This window comes from Calliphora vicina, chromosome 5 (assembly GCF_958450345.1).
Source record: "Calliphora vicina chromosome 5, idCalVici1.1, whole genome shotgun sequence".
Taxonomy (NCBI): Eukaryota; Metazoa; Arthropoda; class Insecta; order Diptera; family Calliphoridae; genus Calliphora; species Calliphora vicina.
Window position 1 is genome coordinate 60,967,648 of NC_088784.1, and position 21,727 is coordinate 60,989,374.

The following is a 21,727-nucleotide window of genomic DNA, read 5'->3' on the forward strand; positions in this document are numbered from 1 at the left end:
AAAAGAAGCACGAACATCTTTAAAATATCTAAGACACTATCTAATTTACTTAATAGTTACTCAGGCCAAAAATGTATCTCGTAAAATATATATAATTACATTCGTAAACTCTGTGCTCTTGATCATGTTTTTATACCCTTAACCATGACTTAGCTGTTCTGCATTGAAAACTAAAACTATCCCTTTTTGGGCTACTGGACACGTATGTGTTTTTTGTAATGCAGAGAGTCGTGAATTAGCTACTTTATACATCCCAGGCAATCTATTGTAAATTCAGTTCACCTTAGCATCCCTAAATAATAACTTGTTTGTACAGAACATTAGGATGTTGTCACTTTACCCACCAGAGCAAGTCTATTAGCGAGTCATTTGTCGTTAATTATCCTCTTGTAATGCTGATTTTATATAACACTAAGGGCCTTTATTACAACTTGCCTTTATGTTCGTAATAGTAAAATGTAACATCAAGTAATAGAAAAAGGTAGTTTTACAGTTACCTTTTACTATTACGAACATAAAGGCAAGTAGTAATAATTGAACTAAGATAATAAAAATCTGACACCTAATTATCAAGATATGAGTAAAAACATACTTGCAGTTTTTATGATTATTCTTCAAAATGTTAGGACATTTTAATAAATGTTCATTATCTCAAGATCCCCTCATGGTCCCACTCTGCAAAAATCTTTAGAAAATTAAATAATGTTTTATTGAGATATACTTTTTCAAGGACAATATTTTGGGTTCATTGCCCTGTGCTGAAAAGGAAAGCATTAATATGAGCCCAATATTGTTAAATTTGAATAAGTGGTAACCTCGACAAAATATATAAACCAAAGCGAATTTAAAATTTGTGAGTATTTTCAAATTTTTCGTGAGCTTAAAAACCCGTGTATTAAGTTTTAAATAGGGAAGGATAAGGCTCGATGCCTTGTCGAAAATTTTTGTTTCCCCCCTTATAGCAAATGACTTATTTCGAGGAAAACAAATACAACCAAGAACTTTAAAAAACTAGTTTCTAACAGGGTTTAATATTCAGCACCAAAATAAATAGTCTCATGTAACGACTGAACTGAAAAAAGTTTAAGACTTCAATTTCAACAATTTGCTTACTGAAAACAGTTGACTGTGCACACACATTACAACAGCAAGCAGCAATCGACTTTGTTTTTTACCAGCAGCCAAACGAATCAGCAGTCGCCATGTTTCCTGACAATTAGAAACTTTCTAATTGTCACCAAACATCAAGTATACGCTATGCGAAATATTGCTAATTTTGAGCCCTAAATTTCCTACATTTTATTTTAGTGTTCATTTTGATAAAACATCATCAAAATTTTAGTTCATAAACACTGTGATAATGGATATTTATTATGAACTAGCTAAAACCGGTGTGCTGGACTACCCGTAACGTAATGAAATAAAAAGTTTGGAGTTCAAAAATATGTTCTATTCGGACATAGTGCCGTAATTGCAGTTCTCAAGATATTTAGAAATAACTGTATGAGAGGTGACTCACCCCCTGTACCGATCCCTCGCATTTGTCTGTTAAACTTCATGAAGTGATACGAAATTTATTCATACAAAGTTTGAAGACTTTCAAAATTATAGTTCCTGAGATATTGTAAAATACTATATATATGTATTTGTATAATAGGTACCATGCCCACTAATACAATACCGCCCATTTTCAGACCAACTATGTACAATAATAAGTGAAATATTTATGCAAAATTTTAAGACTTCCACAGCTATAGTTTTCCAGATATTCGAAAATAACTATTTACTTTGTATGGGATGGTCCATACTCAATATACCACTTATGGTTAAAGTTCATGCACTGATAATAAATTGATTTGTATAAAGTTTGAAGACTGTCACAATTATAGTTCAGCAGATATTCGAAAATAACTATTTACTTGGAATGGATGGTGCCACGCCCGATTTTCCAATTCCGACAATTTTTAGCCAAGAAGCGCACAATGGCACCGGAGTAAATTCCGCGAAGTTTTGCGGCTTTCACAATTATAAATCATCAGATTCACCAGATATTCCATAATAACTATTTACTTTTTATGGAAAGTACCACGCCCACTTGAAATTTCAAAATAAAAAGTATCCCATTGTCCCTTCCAGATATGAAGGAACATACAGTAAATTTCAAGAGGATCGGTTAAGTGGTTTAGGCTCATATAAGTCACTGATAAACAAATAAATAAACAGACATACATTAGTTTTTATCTAAAATAATCGGGTAATAAATAGCTAAATTAAGCCATACGTACCTGTGATTCAAATTCTTGCAATAATGTGGTCAGTTGACCAATCAATCAATTTTAATAACACAATTTCATTGTACATTGCGACTAGAGTTTACAAAAACCGACAAATTATAAAAACTGGCTTTTCGTTTAACCGAAAAAGTGTACTTAAAAAAATCGGGTTTGTCATTCTAAAAAAACCGGTTAATCTTACAAGAATTACAATGATTCTAAATAGTAGATAATGATGAGTTTACTTAAAAACTTTTTCAGAGTAAATTGCACATAATGAAACTGTTAGAAATTAAAATTAAATTCCGCGTAATTCTATAAGTTTAGGCTAAATCTTACTAATGATTTATTAAAAACTTAGTGATGATCTTACCAAACATTAAATTGAATTTGATGTGCATACCTTCTTTCAATAAATTTGACTTCATTAGTGTGCTTTGTTCTTAAAATTTTAATTTATATATCATTTCGTGGTAAGAAAAATAAATATATTTTAACATCCAATTTACCTTTTGGATACCTAGGTATCCTATCATGTCACATTGTCATAATGATCTAATATTTCACAATGTTTTGAGAATGTTGTTATTTCCTTCAAGCTAAAAATGTCCTAAATTAATACTACTCTGTAGCTGAAACAAAAAGTCGACTTTTCGACCTTTCGGCTTTTTTCGTTTTTTAAAAAGTCGACTTTTCGAATATTCTACTTTTGGTAATTTATGAAAAGTCGACTTTCCGAACTTTCGACTTTTTAATTAATCGTCTTTTTTCGACTTTTTACCATTTTTTGTAAAAAATACATGGTTTCTACATTTATTAATGCGCCTTTTGTAATCTTTAGCAATAAAAATTAAACTTATTAAGGCGATAATAGTTAGAAGAATGTTGTAAGAGTTTTGTGTAGAAAAAAGCTTTATTTTATAAACATTTATTATTTACATACTATATTAGCATACACTACAAAAAATGCAAGTGTACAAAATTGCAATAGTTTTAGTATAATGTTGCAATTAAATATTTGATTTTAACAATCTAAAAAGTTGACTTTTATCGACCTTTTTCTAGTGTTTATAAACCGGATAACCGGTTAACCGAAAAACCGGTTTTTCTTCGAAATTTCGGTTTTTTGCGAAATTTAAACATTTTAAAATGTTGATTTTCGGTTAACCGGTTTATACGGTTTTTATCACTCGGTTAACCGGTTTTTAAAATTTGGAACTAAAATTAATAAATCTCACGTTTTTGTGCATTTTTAGTATTCATTGTATACACATTATTTCTCTGATTTGAAACCCAAACTGCAGATTTACAATACAAACAACATCTTTAGATTAATATTTTTAAGAATTACATTGATTCTAAATAGTAGATAATGATGAGTTTACTTAAAAACTTTTTCAGAGTAAATTGCACATAATGAAACTGTTAGAAATTAAAATTAAATTCCGCGTAATTCTATAAGTTTAGGCTAAATCTTACTAATGATTTATTAAAAACTTAGTGATGATCTTACCAAACATTAAATTGAATTTGATGTGCATACCTTCTTTCAATAAATTTGACTTCATTAGTGTGCTTTGTTCTTAAAATTTTAATTTATATATCATTTCGTTAGCATTTCAGAAATATTACAGAAAAATTAAAAAGCATTCTAAAATCCATTATTTGAAATATTTATGAAATCTGATAATGGAGTTTTTTTATAATGACAAAAAATCACAGCTAAGAGGAAGTGCGTTTACATCCTATATAGGTTCTTTTTTGGGACTTGTAACATTTTCTGTTTCATATCAGAAAGTCGAGGTGATAATAAATTTTAAAGTTATCAAATATTTAATTAACAAATTGATTTACATTTTTTGATTTAAATTTAATATAACATATATTTAGTAACATATTTATACTCAATTCCATTTGACTCAGATAATAATTTTGAAATTTTTACAAAATAAAATGGACTTAGCACCTTTGTATATTTATAGTTATTTAATAATATAAACGATTTCTGACTACTAAAAATTACAAAATTTAAAGCTGTATATACTTATTGGATATTTTTTGTTTTCGACACATATATGACGGTTAACCGGTTTTTCGATGTCGGTTAACCGAAAAACCGGTTTTCTAAAAAAGGCCATTTCTCGGTTAACCGACAAACCGGTTTTTTAAAAAGTCGGTTTTTTATAAACACTACTTTTTTCGACTTTTATCGACTATTCGACTTTTGAGATAACATAATCGATTATTCGACTTTTTCCGACCAAAAATTCGATTTCGACCTTTCGAATTTTTTCATTAAAAAGTCGATTGTTCGACTTATAGAACCCTACTACTCTGTATGCTATGTTTATTGTGTTATCGTAACCAACCAGAGGAGACCTGCGCCGAAGGCCTAAGAGTCGGTTAAGCCGAACCGAGAAGTAGTGAAATATTAGATCATTACGACAATATGATATGATACCTTGTGAATTGACCAAATGTGCTTACATTTACCTTAAATTATTATATTCAAATTAAATCGTTATTGTTTTGCTATATGTTAAGAATTGTGTACGAAAACCTCGCAAAGTTGACATTTCTGAATATTTTAGGAATCCAACTTTAGCAATTATTTTATATATTTTACGAAATATTGTCAAATGCTACAATTTTCTATAAAATAATCAAATATTTTTAAAAATATTATCAAAGTTTTTCAAAAATATATTCCAATAAACTTTAGAAAATATATGTCGTAAAAATCGGTTCCATCTTAAAAAAAAACAGCTTGCCAAATAGCGAAACGTTAAAGAAACCCAAAAATGGCCGAGTACTCTAATTACGACTCAGATCAAAAATATATAATGAATTTTTCACCAAAATATAGGGTAAGTCGTTGACGTACAAGGTCAAAGGTCAACTTTCAGAATATCTGTGTGTTTTCATAAAAACTTTGAAATATTATGTATTTATGAAGAAATGTTTAAGGATTCAATTTAAATGGACACTTATGGTCAAAATAGCACACTAAACCTAGTGAAACATCTTTCTGAAATTTAGTAAATAAATGCATACAATAACATTTCGCTGTATTACAAATATTCAGTTTTTGACCCCAGATTATAAAAGGTCAGACACTCCCAATTTTGAAAAGTTTTCAGTATTATTTTATCCTGATCTAGTTCATAATGTTTTGTAACTGCTTTATTTTCTCTGTGTGGATATTCCAAATAAAATATTTTAATTTAATGTTTAAAACGAATTTACAGTATTACAATTTCTATATTAATGAAAATTGTTTAATTAGTACCATAACTATTTCTAATATTTAATACCTTGTTACAAACTTAAATACCTTTCGTTCTTTTTTTTAATTTTCTTAATTATTTTGTTTTTGTTTTTACTTCTATAAAGTCAATGAGTATTTGCAAGAATATAATTGTTCAAAAACTACTAATGAAATTCTCTTATTTTGTTCTTCTTTTTAATTTTTTTTTTCATACTTTATGTTTAAACAATTGTTTCTTTTGTAAGATTTCTGCCATTTAACTTTTAAGTCGTTTGTTTTTTTTTTTTTTTGTAATGTCATGTTGTTAAAGTGTTTTAATTATATTTATGTTTTTTTTTTTCTATTATTTTGCCCCCACTTCAGCTTCTTTTATTCATTATGACTATTTTCTTTTTTGTTGCCATCGTCTCTACCAATAGCACAATAGAAAAAAACTAAATAATTGAAAATTAACCCACTTAGTGGGCGTAGAAATGGTAACGCTTGAGGTCATTTTTATAGACGGTTTTTGTGTAGCTTTTTGCATTGCGTACCATTGATATAAAATCATAAAAGTACCACATTGTGTACACTTTACCATATGTAATACACTTTCTCTTTCATACTTTAAATTGTTAAATATTTCTTAAATAAATAAATTTCTTTTGTAGGTATATTTTTTCTTTTCTTTTCGATTTCAAAATGTTTCATTTGCTTTTTATTTTTAATTTTATTTTTGTTTTGTCATGTCTTCAAGTAGGAGATTATCTGTATTATTTCATCACAGCACACTTTAATGAATTTGAAATTTTAATAGATATAAAGTTGTTTGTTTAAAAATTGTTTAATCATTTAATTAGTTTTTTGTTTACGATTTGGGAGCAAAATATTTCAACTCATTAAGCTACCTAACACACTTTAAATCTTAAATATCTTTTGCATAGAGATACAAAAATCATTTAAAAGGTCTGAAATTCACATTTACAATAGAGATGTTTTTTTAAGTACCTTTTGGTTATAAATTAATTGATTATTAGATAAATTATCAATTCTGTATTTATTTGGACATACGTTTCCCTTAATAGCTGGTCTTCGACAGAAAATGTTTCCAAAGATGTGATGAACTAAAGAGTTTAGTTACTAAAATGCTTAGAATAAAATATACATAGAAGCGGTACTGAGAGAAAAAAAACTCAAGTCTATAAATCTTGCAAGTTGCAACAACAAAATTCATGTAAATCAATATATTTTGTTATTGTGTCAGCAATAAAATTTGGGAGTGAGTAATTATTTTTACTCTCAGTTGCGCTTCTAGTTCAGCCCTATGCTAAAATGTATAAAAAAATTACCTGACATTTATAAATGTCTTACATTTTATAAAGAATCAGTTAAAATATATAGTAAAATGTATATAATTTTCTCTTCCAGGTGTTGGTGTGGTCTTGGTTACTGTTAGTGGTGCTGCCTGGCGTATGACAGCACCAGGAGGTCCGCCCTGCCTAGGCTTAGGATCCAGTGTAGATTTAGGCAGATGTGGCCGTAGACCCTGCAGTAGAGGAGGAGGAGCGCCACAAGGTCTACTTTATCCAGAATTTCAGCATAGACCACCACCGCCCTCATATCAAGCCAGTATGCAGGAATATCGTTTACGGTTGGTATTGTTAATTTATAAACAGAGCATGAAAATCTAACAAAAAATATTGTAGTATACGACCTGTACCGCAATTCTGTAACTTTTTATACTTTCCTACCGATGTCGTTAAGTAACGAAAAATATCGGTTGCTTTAACGAATTTAATATTCACTATTTGAAGTTAACGATATCTCTCGGTAATACATCTTAACGACGAATATAGTTAAAAATATAAATGTCAATATTTTTAAAATTAAAAAAATATAAAAATATTTACTATTTTTTCATGTTTGCAGATAAATTCGTAGTCATGTGAATAAATAATCGCATTTATATATAAAAGTCAAGCATCACCTCACCCAAATATGTTCGCGAAACCTACTGAAAACAAAAGAACAAGAGTTTTTTTCTAAAAATAAAAGTAACCCAGTGTAGTAACAAGTGATCATTGATTCAGAATTTAGATATGTGTTATTATAAGGACAGTCGACAAATTCCAACGAATTTCCTTCTTAGAATACGGTCTTGTATAAGTTTATACTCGTATCACATCGCCAAATATGGTTTAAAATTCTAACTAGGAAATTTGAATATAGGAATAAAAAATATACACTCCAGAAATGTGTTAATTATGGATAAAAGTTGCTCTTAAAATTCGAATACTATTTTCTAAAATTGATATAATTGGTCAATTCACAAGGTCTCTTATCATGTCATATTGTCCTAATATTTCACAGTGGTTTGTATTGCTTTTCAAAATAAATATAATTGGTCATTCACAGTGGTTTTTATTGCTTTTCAAACTTAAAAAATTCCTAAAATAATACTACTATGTATGCTATGTTTATTATGTTATCGTAACCAGCCAGCGGAAACCTGCGCCGAATGCCTAAGAGTCGGTTAAGCCGAGCCGCCGAGACGAGATATGTTAGGACATTATGACAATATGACTGATAAGAGACCTTGTGAATTGACCAAATATATGTCCAAATTTATCTTAAAAAGATAATTGAACCATGTTAACACAAAATAGTTGACCAACCATACTTTGAAAAAGCAACTTATTTCGAATATTTATGTTACAAAACTAACTCCTAAATAATTATCGTTATGGCTTAACTAGAACATTTTATTTGTCGTTAACCTACCGACAAATTGCTTTATCTACCGACTATTTTTAACGAAAACAATCGATAAAATTTAATTCGGAATATCTCTTAACGATAAATATTGTTAACTAACGAATTATGATTACTTAACGACAAAATTTTGTCGTTAAAAAGTTACAGAATTGCGGTACTGATTTGAAACTAACCGAAATTGTTTATGTTACAATTTTTAAAACCATTTAATGCACTAAATTTTAAAATTAAATAACTCTTAAAGTGTAAAACAAAATTACTCCCAATAGATGGCAGTTTAATTATAATAAAAAGATTAGTCCCAAAAAATTTTAAATAAATAAATCCCAAAAAAAATTAAATAATACCCAATTAGGGAGCACTCACAAAAAAAATATCTTAAATTGGCAATACAAAAAATCTTTACTGAGCTTTTTGACACATCCGAAAGGATACAATTTTTGCGAACGGCCGAAGACCGAAGGGATCATTATACTAAATGAAATAAAAGTTGTAAGTTAATGTCTGAGAGAATTCTTATTGTCGGAGTTATATTGTGAAATTATATGGGGATAATTTTTGTGGATGATCTTAACCCTCTAGCTCCTCTCTATAGGGTTAATTTTACACTTTTTTATACCCTTCACCATAAGTGGCAAGGGTATATATAAGTTTTTCATTCCGTTTGTAATTTATAAATTTTTCTTTTGCGACCCCACAAAGTATATATTCTGGATCTTTATAGATAGCGAAGTCGATATAGTCATGTCCGTCTGTCTGCCTGTATGTTGAAATAAACTTTCCGTAGCCCCCATACATCAATATATCGGAAATTCTTCAGTTCGGTTGCAATTTAAAATCAACAAAATCGGCCAACAAATGGCTGAGAAAAAACTAAGGAAAAAACTGGGGCAACCTCGATTTTTGGTATATTTTTGATCTATATCTGGATTACTAGATTATGTATATATAATGATAAACATTTCAAAGTCCATTGCAACGATGTACATAAGGCTATATTAAGTTGGAACTATAGTGGATCTAAATCGGGAAAAATATTTTTTAACCCGATTTTTTTTTCATCCAAAAAATTTTTTTCTCATAAATTCTTTTTACAAAAAAAAAAAAATTAAATTTTGAATAAACTTTTTTAAAAAAAATTTAAATTTTGTTTACCTAAGAATATTTGAAAAAAATTATTTTAAAGTATAATTTGGTGAAGGGTATATAAGATTCGGCACAGCGAATATAGCTCTCCTATTTGTTAAATGTCAGCTCATTCGGATCATAAATGGATTTTTGGCGATATTTTTTTAACGCAAGGTGGCGTTTTATTTAGCTAATTAAGCGTAAAGAGCTTTATTTACAACTTTGGTGACACCCATTGAAATTTTTCGTTAAACATTTTCATACAATATTTTAATCCTTAAATGTCCTTTTTGAAAGGACCTTTTTTGATTTTCTAGAAAAAAAGGGTGAAATTGACCCATAATGAGAGGAGCTAGAGGGTTAAAATCTGATAATAAGAATTCTCTCAGATATTAACTTACAAAATTTTATTTATTTAGTATAATGCTCCCTTCGATCAAAAAATTAAAACTTTGACCCACTGTCACAAAAACTCAGACCAGCTGAACTATAAGTTTATTCTACAAAAATGATCTACTCACATGCCCTTTCAGAATTATAAGGTCGCTATTCTGTTCCAAAAATGCTGTCGGACAGTGTAATTAGTAATGAAAACATTTCATTAAAAAGCATTATAATTAAGGAAAACAATGGTTATGTAAAAAAAAATAATTGAAAATATTTTCAATTTAATGCCAATGAAATTGTCAATTAATTAGTGTATATATGTAATTAAATACATGTTCTAAAATCCTTAAAATATGACAAACCACAAAATGTACTTTAACCGAATTTAGAGTTTAACTACCAGTAGTTTGGTATGTTTGCACAAAACAGGGAGTATTTCCCTTAACTTGTTAAATTGCATGTTCTTTAGGACTTACAAAAGTTTTATAATGTTAAACAAGATAATAGTTCTACTATTTATGTACAATGCAATGTAAGTACATACTAGTGGCAACAGAAAATAATTGAAAGTCTATAAATTTAATGATTGCATGTCCCAGTGTCATTTATATTGCAATATAAATTCAGTTTTGTTCATTTATTCTAGGGATTTTTTTTGTTTTTTTTTTTTGCAAATTATTTTTATGGCAAAAATAAGAAAAGAACTACCGAAAAACAATTAATTTATTTCTCATGTTTTATTTATGTTCTTTTCACAGACTACTTTTGCTGGATAGAGATCGTCAGAACGGTGTAGTCAGAGGAAGTTCACCACCACCCACTTATCGTTCACATGCCGGAAGTTTGCTAAGGTAAGGCACACATCATGCTGTAGTAGTGTTTAAATTAATGAATTTTATTTAGAAAATAAATTTGCATAGAAATTAAAAACAAAATAAAAATGTTAATAAAATGCAGAAATTATCAAACACCATATAAACTATTTTTCAAAATTGCTGAAACCAACCCTAGTTTTTCTATAATAATTCTGGTGGTAATACATATTATACAAAAGTCAGCCAGGCAATTTGGCTGGTGTTTAAGAACATGCATATCTACATATGTATATGTTTAATAGGGCAATCTGAAAAATTCTTTCTAGATTCAGAAAAATTGTTTGGTAGTTTTGCAGTCGATAGTTTATTACGACAAATATTCCATAAAGAATATGTTTTACAAATCTTTGATAAATAAAAAAATTATTACAACCCAGCAAAACTTGGTAATGTTTTAAAATTACACAATAACTTACTTTCAATGCCCACTATATAACATCTGCATTACTTAGAAGTATTGGATATTGACTTAATTATTGTATTGTTACGTTTTTTACCTTTTAAAAACGGTGGTTTATTTCCTTTAAAGAAACCGGATACTTTTGATTGCAAATAAAAACAGTTTTAGTAATTTAAAAATTGTAAGAACTCTTTATTTATTCAAATTTACACAACTATTTCAATAAGCACATGCTTTTTTACTGATGATGGTTTCTGTTAGACCTAACTATTAATGAGTTGTTTAAGTCATTACTTGTAACTACTTAATATACATATGGGGGTTTTCATCTCAAGTGACACAACTTTCATCGTGATCCGAAGACATCGGTTTCAAAAGCCGCGTCACTTGAGATGATAATCCCCATATATTAAAGGTTGCGGTAAATATTTCCCTCCAATGATATCAGCATGCCAAAAAGCTACTTAAAATGCTATCGTATAAGCATCGAAGTTCCAGAATTTTGAATTTAAACTCATTTAAGTTTTTGCTGGAAATCTAATGAAGAAATCAGAATTTTTTGTTATCTCAACAAAAGTTAAATTAAGAAAATTTACACAATACTGGGACTTGAAAATGTGTTTTATTTGTAAAATACTTTTCAGCCTGCCCCTGATATAAATACATACATATACATTATAAATGCATAGAATGAGACCGAGGACTTAGTGGTTTTTATAGTGTTACAATTGACAACTTTGCCCTTCAAAAACTGAAATCGCTGCAAAAACTGCAAAAAAAAAAGCTAAAAACTTTTTATTTAAAACTTTTTAAAACACCCAAAAACAACAAAAAAATACAAAAGTACCCCTAAAACTCTTTTACAGTTAAGCCAATTCGTGGCTATTGTTGTTGCTATAGTTAATTCACGGCAGAAAAACAGAAAACTCAGACAGACATGAATTTTTTTCTTGACTATACATATATATTTTTTTTTGCCAGAAAAACACATTAAATACATGTAAAAACTTTGTCGTTGAACTTTGTAGACTGTTTTTAGTTCAATATGGGTTGGCAAAATACAATGTCAAACCATCTACATACAAAGTAAACCACCCTTTCCCCCCATCCAAAAAAAAAATAGCTATAAATTTACATTTTCGTATAAACAACAACAAGAAAAGCGACATCAGCATGTAACCAACAAACCATCCGACCAAAAACAACAACAACATCAACAACTATACAATAACCACAATAATTTCTCTTTATTGTAGTTGGTATTAAAGAAGGATGTTTAAAACCAGCCCCTCACATGCTGAGCGAAGAGACAAAACTTTCATGTGTGTTGAAAATATTTGTGAAAATTTTTAAAGATTTTATTTCCGGTTTAATTTATGACTTGTGTAAAGTGTTTATGGTATCAGTGTCATGTGTACATATGCCGGCATAGAATAATGTTCTTCTTGGAAATTAAAAATTTAATGAAGAATTTAAGCAACATATTTTTAAAGATAGAGCTCTCATTTTATATGCACAGTTTGATACTTTCAAAAAGCTTTAGGACTTTTTAACTATTTATCGATTTTTCGCCACATACTTTAATGAATAACAATTAAATAATGCTTTAAAATAAGAAGTAATAAATACACTCTCTACAAATTCCAATGTATCTAGAAAAATTCCAGTTTTAAATCAATAATCTGAATTTATAATCCAAAAAGCATTTAAAGCTGACTATAAAGCTGATACTTAATGTAATTTCGTCAATTCTTGAACAATTTAAATAGCTGTAATATTTCTAGATCATAAATTATTTATAATATCATAAATTTATAAAATTTAAATTACACAGAATGCAAATTTTGAATTTTTCTAAAATTTTTAAAAATATGATTTTTCAACCTTTTTTACAAGAAATTTATTAATATTATATATCTTTTTTTTATAAGTTACTTGGTGGAAAATATAAAAAATAAATAATTTTCATTAAAACTATTTTGTAAACCCCAATATGTTTTGAATTATTTTGAAAAGTGCATTTTTAATGTAAGTCATTTAAGGACTTGGGATATTGATATATTGGACGTACTTCGTTATGTAAGTTATTTTACGGTACTGGAAGTTGATTTCATCGACTTTTTGGGTTCTCAAAAGAAAATTGTAGAAATTGTAAACGGAATGACAAACATATTTTAATTTGAAATCTGTTTAAAAAATAAATATGGGCAGTTCCACGAGAATGACAACCACGACTGAAAAAACAAAAATGTTTCAAACTTTTTTTCAAGATGATTTGAATAGGAGAAAACAATAAAATGTTACTATGTGAAAGTATTTAGAGCTTATTACAACATTTTAAGTGCAAAAATAATAGTTTAAACTTACTGTATTTAAATTTTTAATTTAATTGGTATGTTTTTGGCTAAGATTTCGGCGAAAACTTAGCTCCCAACTAGCATGTAGTATGAAATGAATTCGACTCTGATTGTTTTTTGGCTATTATCAAATTGTTTATTGAAACCGAATATATTTTTTGTTATTTATTTTTTAGTTTCTAATGTATATATGCAATGTTTCGAAAGAACTTATTTTTTTATATACTATACTTTTAAATACTAAACAAAACTAAAACTCACAGAAATACTCCTCTGGTCCCATATATTGACACTGTAAGTCTTGTATTTATCGATTACGAAAAAAAATTCTCTCTTAGTAATCCAATTCTTATACCACCATATTTTTCTCGAATAAACCGACGCTTGACCCAATCCGAAACCAACATTCGTTCAAACAGTTTTGAACTTCATTTATATTCTGTATTTTTTCCCTTCTACGTGAGAAGACGATTTTTCATTTTCCGACCCCATAAAGTATATATTTGGAGGAACTCTATTCAAATCAGGCTTTCTTAAAAAGCATGAGTTTTAAGGACAGCAAAGAACTGTTTATGTCGCTTATTTATAAGAAATATTAAATTATTTCTTCAAAAAATATATTCCTAAGGCCCTTGTATGGTTAAAATTATAATATAAAAAATAGTATTTTGGGGCTATAACCATCTTTAAATCATGTAAATACTTCCACTTATTCGGAGGTATTGAAAACGTATCAGAATAAAAGGGTTTTGGTTAAATATAACTTGTATATGATTTAATTCGAACAGTACGGTCAACGTAATCTACAATTATTTCATGAAAATCTTAGATAGATGGTATTGAATATTTTAAACTTCAGTATAGGACAGCGTAGTCGATGTCCGTCAGTCTGTTAATATGCAAGAAATTAAAAATTTAAATCTTTTTTCTGACTACAGCTTTCATCAGCATTCTCTGTGACATTTTTTAAAAAATATTGAGTAGATTATTGAATCCAAAGAACTTAAAGATCCAATATAGGTTAAACAATATAACAAGTGTGAAAACCTTTCAGACTTAAAAGTTAAAGTAATTGTGGGCGATTTGTGAGAACTCAAACTTTAACCCTCTAACCCGCAAGAATGCCACAAAGCATGCATTACAAAACACCAATTATCTCAAAAAGTAATAATAATTTAATTTTTTTTAAATTTAACTGTGACTTTAGTTACAGATTTCTTAACATATCCCTCGAAGGTCGAAATGCATTCTGACTTTTAGTTTTTTTTCTGTCAGATGTTTTGTGAGTGATGTCATAATTTTAGCACGTGAAATTTTGTGTAATTTTTTTTTTTTAATCAAAGTTTTAATATCTTTTAGTCGCCCGATCTATTCGAAATATTTTTGATTAGTTCTTTTTCATTAGTTTTTCAATAAAATAGTATCACAATTATTATTTTTACACCTAAACCGACAACAATGCCCTGAGGCACTCTTCACCTTTTAGGTTGTGATGGCTGTTCTGAGTGCATTGGGTCATAATTACCCTAAAAAAAACTTTTTTTAGCTTTTTAAAGTATGCGGGTTAGAGGGTTAAGTGTAATTCGTGATGTTCAACATATTTAACCTATTGTTAACACTTTCTTCATGTATGAACATAGTTTATATAATAATTTCAATATTGTCGCTAGCTGATTTCCTTTATGACATGAAAGCTTTGTATTTTCCGGAAGCCAATCTTTGATTCTTGACACTTCTCGGTTTATTTTACCATGATTAAGTCTTACAAATATTTAATTTGTTAAGTTGAATTATTTATGATTCCTCTTATCACAATTTGTCGAAGCAATTGGTTCAATCAATAGTTTTTGATTTGTTCTAAATATGCCCTGTAACCACAGTTGTCCTATTTATATGAGATAATATCGAAAGCTCATTTTATAAAAATTTTTAAATTCAAATGCAGTAAACTGGCATTGAAAAAGACTTATGTTTAAGAAACTAATCCTTAAAATTGGATCCTTTTTAAATCTTTTTCGCAACCCTAAGTTGGAAAATTTAGTTCACTGTACTGCTCAATTTATATATCACATTTTAGAAAGCAATATTCTGGATGTTTCATATCTAAAACAAGTCTCTAAAACAAGTTTATATTTTTCTTAACAACTGTGGGAATTGGTCAGCTATCAAATGTGCCCATATTTAAACAATTATTTTACATTTCTCCAAAAATAGATGACCTAATCGTGATGTTCTATTAAACAACAGATGACATTGACCACATTAAATGGCTTACATATCGGATGGGTTTTATTTCATTACAGATAGGTGTCATATTATATGTTAGCATAAATAGTCCTTTAAGTAAAAAAATACACATTTTTCTTTTATCCCAAATGTGTTCTTATTTGAAAATAATGCGATTAAAACGTTTATAAATGAATACTTTCTGTTTTTCTTTTTTTTCATTTTTGTTTTTCCATGCCAATACAAAAGTTTAGCAGCTCTTATTATTTTCCAACAAACTGACTTTGTCTTTAGGCCAATGACTTGTGAGTGTTTGTGAGTTTTATTCCTCATCTCTTTACATCCAATTTCAAAGTTTCCTTTTCCAGTTTTTTTTTTTGTGTTTTATTCTTCTGTTTTTTTGGTAATATACTTATAGTCCTATTAAATGATTAAGTTTAGGCTCATTTAACTCATAATTGCCACTTTGATCTCTTACAATAATGAGTAGTAATTAAAAAAAAGTTTATTATTATCCTTAGTCTGTGGCTGTTCCTAGCATAAGCAGGATATTCCCTTTTCTACTGCTGAATATGTTTATATTGATGCTAAAAGTTGATTGTTGATGATGATGATAATGATGCGAAAACTTTGTCTTTTATTATCTTTAAGTTTTAGTGGAAAATTGGAAGATAATTTTACTTTTGTACAAATTTTTGTTTTCCTTTCATTTTTTTTGTTTGTGCTAAGAAATTGATGTGTTTGTTAAATGTTATAGGTTAGACTTGGGAATGTATGAAAAATGCTAATGTTATTATAATTAAAATATATATATTTTTTAAAAGGCTTATTGTAAAACATAATTTGTTTTTCTTTTTTTGTTCTAAAAATTTATTAAAACACTCATAGGCATTTTTGTTGGGAAAATAAATTCATATATGGTCCTGCGGTCGAATATTCACATGCTATTGGTATTTTCCAAACTCTTCAGAAGTTAACCACTGTAATGTTAATATTTTTTGCCACCTGCAGTTTTAATTCCAATCGATCTCAAACTTTTAATATTTTAATAAACAAATGCAAATCGAATTTTGTTTTTCAAGCATCCATTTTGAAATGGCATAAGTATCATAAACTTGTCAAATGCAAACTTTGAAAATTCCAAAAAAAATTCCTATCTTACTAACTAAAACACAGACACTTAACAAGGGTAAATCTACTCAACAAAATTGGATTGGAAAATGTATTTTTTTCACTTTTTTACCTATAGTATCTTGGATTACAGATTGACTTAAGTAAATATAATCAATCAATATGTAAATTTAAACAAAACACAGAAACAGGTGTTGGCATATGGATTAAATGGAAAAAAAGTTAAATAAGAAAATACAAAAACTGAAAAATATTTAAAGAAAATTTAATTTAGTCAGATAAAACTGTATCTGCTTCCCAGCTAAAACTAGCATTACCAAGTAATGAGTTAAAATGCTACTATTCTGGCAATTTTTTACTTAGATAATTGGATTTTACCTCATTTCAACACAGTGTCATTGGGTGCAAGTACTTACCACAAGCAATTACATTGCTATCATTTAAACTAGTTACAAGTAATGACTTTAATAACAAATTGTTAGTTGGTGTCACAGAAGCCGTTTGCAGTAGAAACATAATGTGCTACAAAATAACCAGCTATATAACAGATTATAAATAAATCATTATACGACCCCTTCTAAGTAATGCCGGCGGTATGCAGTCAGTAACTACAAGTCATTACCAACTTTTTGATGGGTATAAACTAGGGTATTCGAATTATTAGATTTTTCTCTTGTTCGAATAAAACGAATAATTCGAATAAGAGATTTTAACTTGTTCGAATAATTCGATCACACGTTTAAAATTAATCGAATTATTCGAAAAATTAAATTTTTTTTAAAAAGTGAAGAATGAAGTTTTGATGTCGGTTTTTAATATTAACAAAAACAAAAAATAACGTTAAAGTTAACAATTCAAGTATTGATAATGTTAAAAAACATTCGAAAACAAAGTTCATCATTATATTTTCTAGAGAAATATTCTGATCAGATTAACTCCCGAATAATCTACAAAACAATTGACTAGCAAACCCATTAGTTTCCGTTTTGGAGCTATGCTTTAAAAAATTTGATCTAGTTGGACATGATCCTGAATTTAAATACAATATACATTTTTTTTATGTCGTTCGGGTTGTAAGTTGAGCAACTAATTCTTTAGTAATTCTAAAAATTCTAAATTATTTATAATAAATTGTATTATACATACATCAAGCTCTATCAACGTTGCCGAATCTTTGTGTAATTCTTGGGGAATTACACAATAACGGGAATCTGTCCAAAGTTTGATATCATTGTCAGTGAACGTGGCTAATTTGAAGTCAGTCAGTTCATGATTGACGCATTTACAAATACGCAAAAATGTTTATTACCATGTTAGACAAAGATGTTCAACGATGTTTTTCTTGCAACAAAACGTTAGTTTGAAATATTTGTGCTTATCATTCGATTTATATATTTCAATGTAATCATTATAAATGTCATCCTCAATATCACATTCGACGACCGTTTCAAAATCACATACTCCACTTTAATCTAAGTTAAAATTTTGATTATTAAGTGCGATTTAGAAGAATATTAGAAGATATTTCGCAAGCTAAATAACAAATATTTTATTCCGTCCCTTTTATTTTCATTGGTTCAAGTCCTAAGTTAAAAATTGTGAAAGATTTGTTTTTAGAATTGCAACATCTTGCAGTAATGTTTATATATTTATAGAAGGAGCTATCGGAACACTCATCTACAGTGATCGAAAGTCCCTTTGTCTTTGGTTATTTGTCGAATTTCAGAAACAATACAATTTTTGTGAGTCATTATTACTTATTTAAATTTGAAATTATGAAAAATTTTAAGCAATTTAATAAATTTAAATATATAGTATTTACATTTATTCGTTTTATTCGATTATTCTACATAAAATTGTTCGAATTATTCGTTATTCGAAAATGGCCATTTTTAAATTGTTCGAATAATTATTCGTAAAAAATTATTCGATTAATCGAACGATCATTAGTCGAATGAATACCCTAGTATAAACATTTTTGAATTTTTACTGATTTTATGAAAAATGTTCTTGGAGTTTTGGCTTAATTTAGTCGGTCAAGCTCTAAGTAAATGAGCAAAACATATTTTTCTTTTAAAATTTCAATCATTTATTTTCGCGAATGATTTTCGGAAGCTCCTTATATGGGAGCTATTACTAATTATAGAATGATCGCAATGAAATTAGGTCGTGTGATTTATGTCTATGTAAAAGTTATTTCTGTTGAATTGTATGTTTATACCAATATTTTAAAGAGATTAATGCTCGTTAAAGTGATTTTAGGAAGAGGGCCTTATATGGAAGCTATGACTAATTGTGGACAGATCATATATAAAACTTATTAGGAGCGAAATTTGTGTAGATACCTGTATAATTTAAACATTTATGACCGATAATGTCAAATTTCGGGAGGACATTTGTATGGGGCCAGTCTTAATAGGTTTCGTCCTCGAGACAAAAAAAATGTATGTACCGAATTTAATCGAAATATCTTCAAAATTGCGATCTGTTCTTTGCGCACAAGGTTTACATGGACAGCCAGTCAGACGGACGGACATCGTTTAATTGACTCAGAGAGTGAATCTGAGTTGATCGGTATTTTTTAAATTGTAAACGCAATATGCCCTCCACAGAATTGTAGTGTAGGTTATAAAAATACAGATTATTTATTTTATTATTTCCCGGGAATGAAATAAGTCCGGAATATTAAAAACCCTAATATATATACATTAAAATTTACTTATACTTTTTTATTATTCTCTCTTTCCAGAGCCCCCTTAACATCAACAATACGCGGTACTGGTGGTGGTCACTCTGGCACACGCTGCGAAAGCAGTATTGCAGGTTCCGAATACAGTTTCCCGCCCAGTTATCGTTCGCGCAACAACACACCCGGTACAATTAGCAGCGAGCGCAGCATTGAAACCGAACCCTCAGGACGTCTTTTGGCCAACGAAGACATACCCGAACCCTTGAGTGTTGAACAATTATCAGAATATAATTCGCTGCAGCAGCGCTGCAACACCAATCCCTCGCATGGTAATGGGCAAAAATCGGAACAAAAAAGAAATTCCGTACAGTTGGATACAAATATTTTAATATCGAAAACCGATACTAATCTAAATAATTTGAACAGTGATAAAAAAGATGATTTAGTGACAATTGTCACCATTACACCACAAAATAATGACAATTTAGAGGCCAGTGAAAATCGTAACAATAATGAAAATAATGGCACAGAGTCAAGGGAACAAATTGAAATCTTGGCTCATTTGTAAACATAAAATTGATTGTTAAAAAAAACCTAATATATTCATAAAAAAAAATATTTAAATTGTTTTGGAATATAAGAAACATTATATTATTTTATATAAAGAGTTTTTTTGTTTTTGAGAGAAAACTTACTCTTGATGGAAATGTGAAGATGCAGAGATATTCAAGAGATTGCTTAAATTGTTGTGGTTAGAGATGTAGAGATGTGGAATAATCCAAAAGTTACAAAGCTTCAAAGATATAGCTGTAAAAAAAGCATATCACAGTGTTTCTTGTATAATAGAAATTTTCATTAAATTTTTGTCAACATTTTATCAATTCTGTTTTTTATTTTTATATACTTTAAAAACAATCTTAATTTTAAAATTAAACAAACTTATATATAAACTCTTATATTAAATGTTTTCCTTCTCATTATTAATCCAAAGGTATTTATTTTTATATATTTACAAAATTAAGAAAAAAAAAAACACAACACAAATTGTTAATTTTTTATATATATTATTTGTTAAGAATTTATATTGTAATACATTATAACTACATATAAAACATAACAAAACAAAGAAAATATAAAATATAATTTTAACTTTTTGTACATAATCTATATGAAATATAAATTATAAACTTAACAAAACAAAAAACCAACAAAAAAAAACAAGTAAAGGAAAGTTAAATATAACAAAAAAAAAAACAAAATTATATATTCATTAAATAATTATGTATAAATGTTTTTATGTAATTTATAAGTCAACATGTATTGTCTGTATATAAACAATAACAAAAATCAATAAAGTAAACCAACCATCAACAACTTAAAACTTAAATAAATAAACAAATAAATGTATAAAAATTGTTAGAAACAAAAACAACAAATTGTTCTTATTATTTATTCGTGAGAATCTAAATAAAGTAATGTAAGTATGACTAACAAAAGTAGAAGTAGGCGAGAAATAATTTCTAGGAATTTTTGTGATGGAATAAATAAAATATCAGCTTCATTTTAAATTTTCACAGAATTACATGTCATGCAACAGAAAATGTCAAGAAAGTTACAGCAGAGTTTGGCAATAACTAATTGGGAGATGTTCTTATGAAACAATTTCTTTATAATTGACTATCGTCTCCCATTTTCATTATTAAAATATTATGTAAATGCTATATTCGTCTGTGCCGAAACTTACCTACCCTTCATCAAAGTAAGATAAAAATTAAAAAGAAATTGAAAAAAAAGTGGTTTAAAAAAAATGTTGTTGGAAAAATCTAGGTAGTCAGCAATCTCATCCATTTGTATGCCGATTCTATAATGATCCTGAATATATATATATACTTGATTGGGTCGTAATTAAAAAAGTATGGAAATAACAAACGGAATGGCAAACTTGTATGAGGTATGTAAATCAAACATTTTGAAAATTTAACTAAAAATATTTTTCAAATTTTTTTTCTTATACATTGTATATTGCACCCGTTCAACAATACTGTATTAACTCAAAATTTTAAAATTTTGAGTAGAGGACAAAAACTGTTTGTGATTGCATTTTAAGAGAATTTGAAAATCCGAATACATCATAGTAAGCAAATTCCATTTGAAAATATATTTACATTAATTTTTTTTAAAATTTTTGCAATTATTGCAAAATAAATCTATTTATTGAGTAACTACCATTTTTCTTGAA

The 21,727-nt window shown here is 28.1% G+C and overlaps 1 protein-coding gene across 1 annotated transcript in view; it reads left to right on the plus strand.

Moving 5' to 3' along the window:
• LOC135961292 (probable serine/threonine-protein kinase DDB_G0282963) overlaps nt 1-20,924 on the plus strand; it is a 197,486-nt gene extending 176,562 nt beyond the window's left edge. The window contains exons 4-6 of the mRNA XM_065512785.1: nt 6,949-7,171; nt 10,569-10,661; nt 19,549-20,924. Coding sequence (XP_065368857.1) covers nt 6,949-7,171; nt 10,569-10,661; nt 19,549-20,056 — 824 coding nt within the window. The 3' untranslated portion in view covers nt 20,057-20,924. The remainder of the gene's footprint in view (nt 1-6,948; nt 7,172-10,568; nt 10,662-19,548) is intronic.
• The last annotated feature ends 803 nt before the right edge of the window (nt 20,925-21,727 follow it).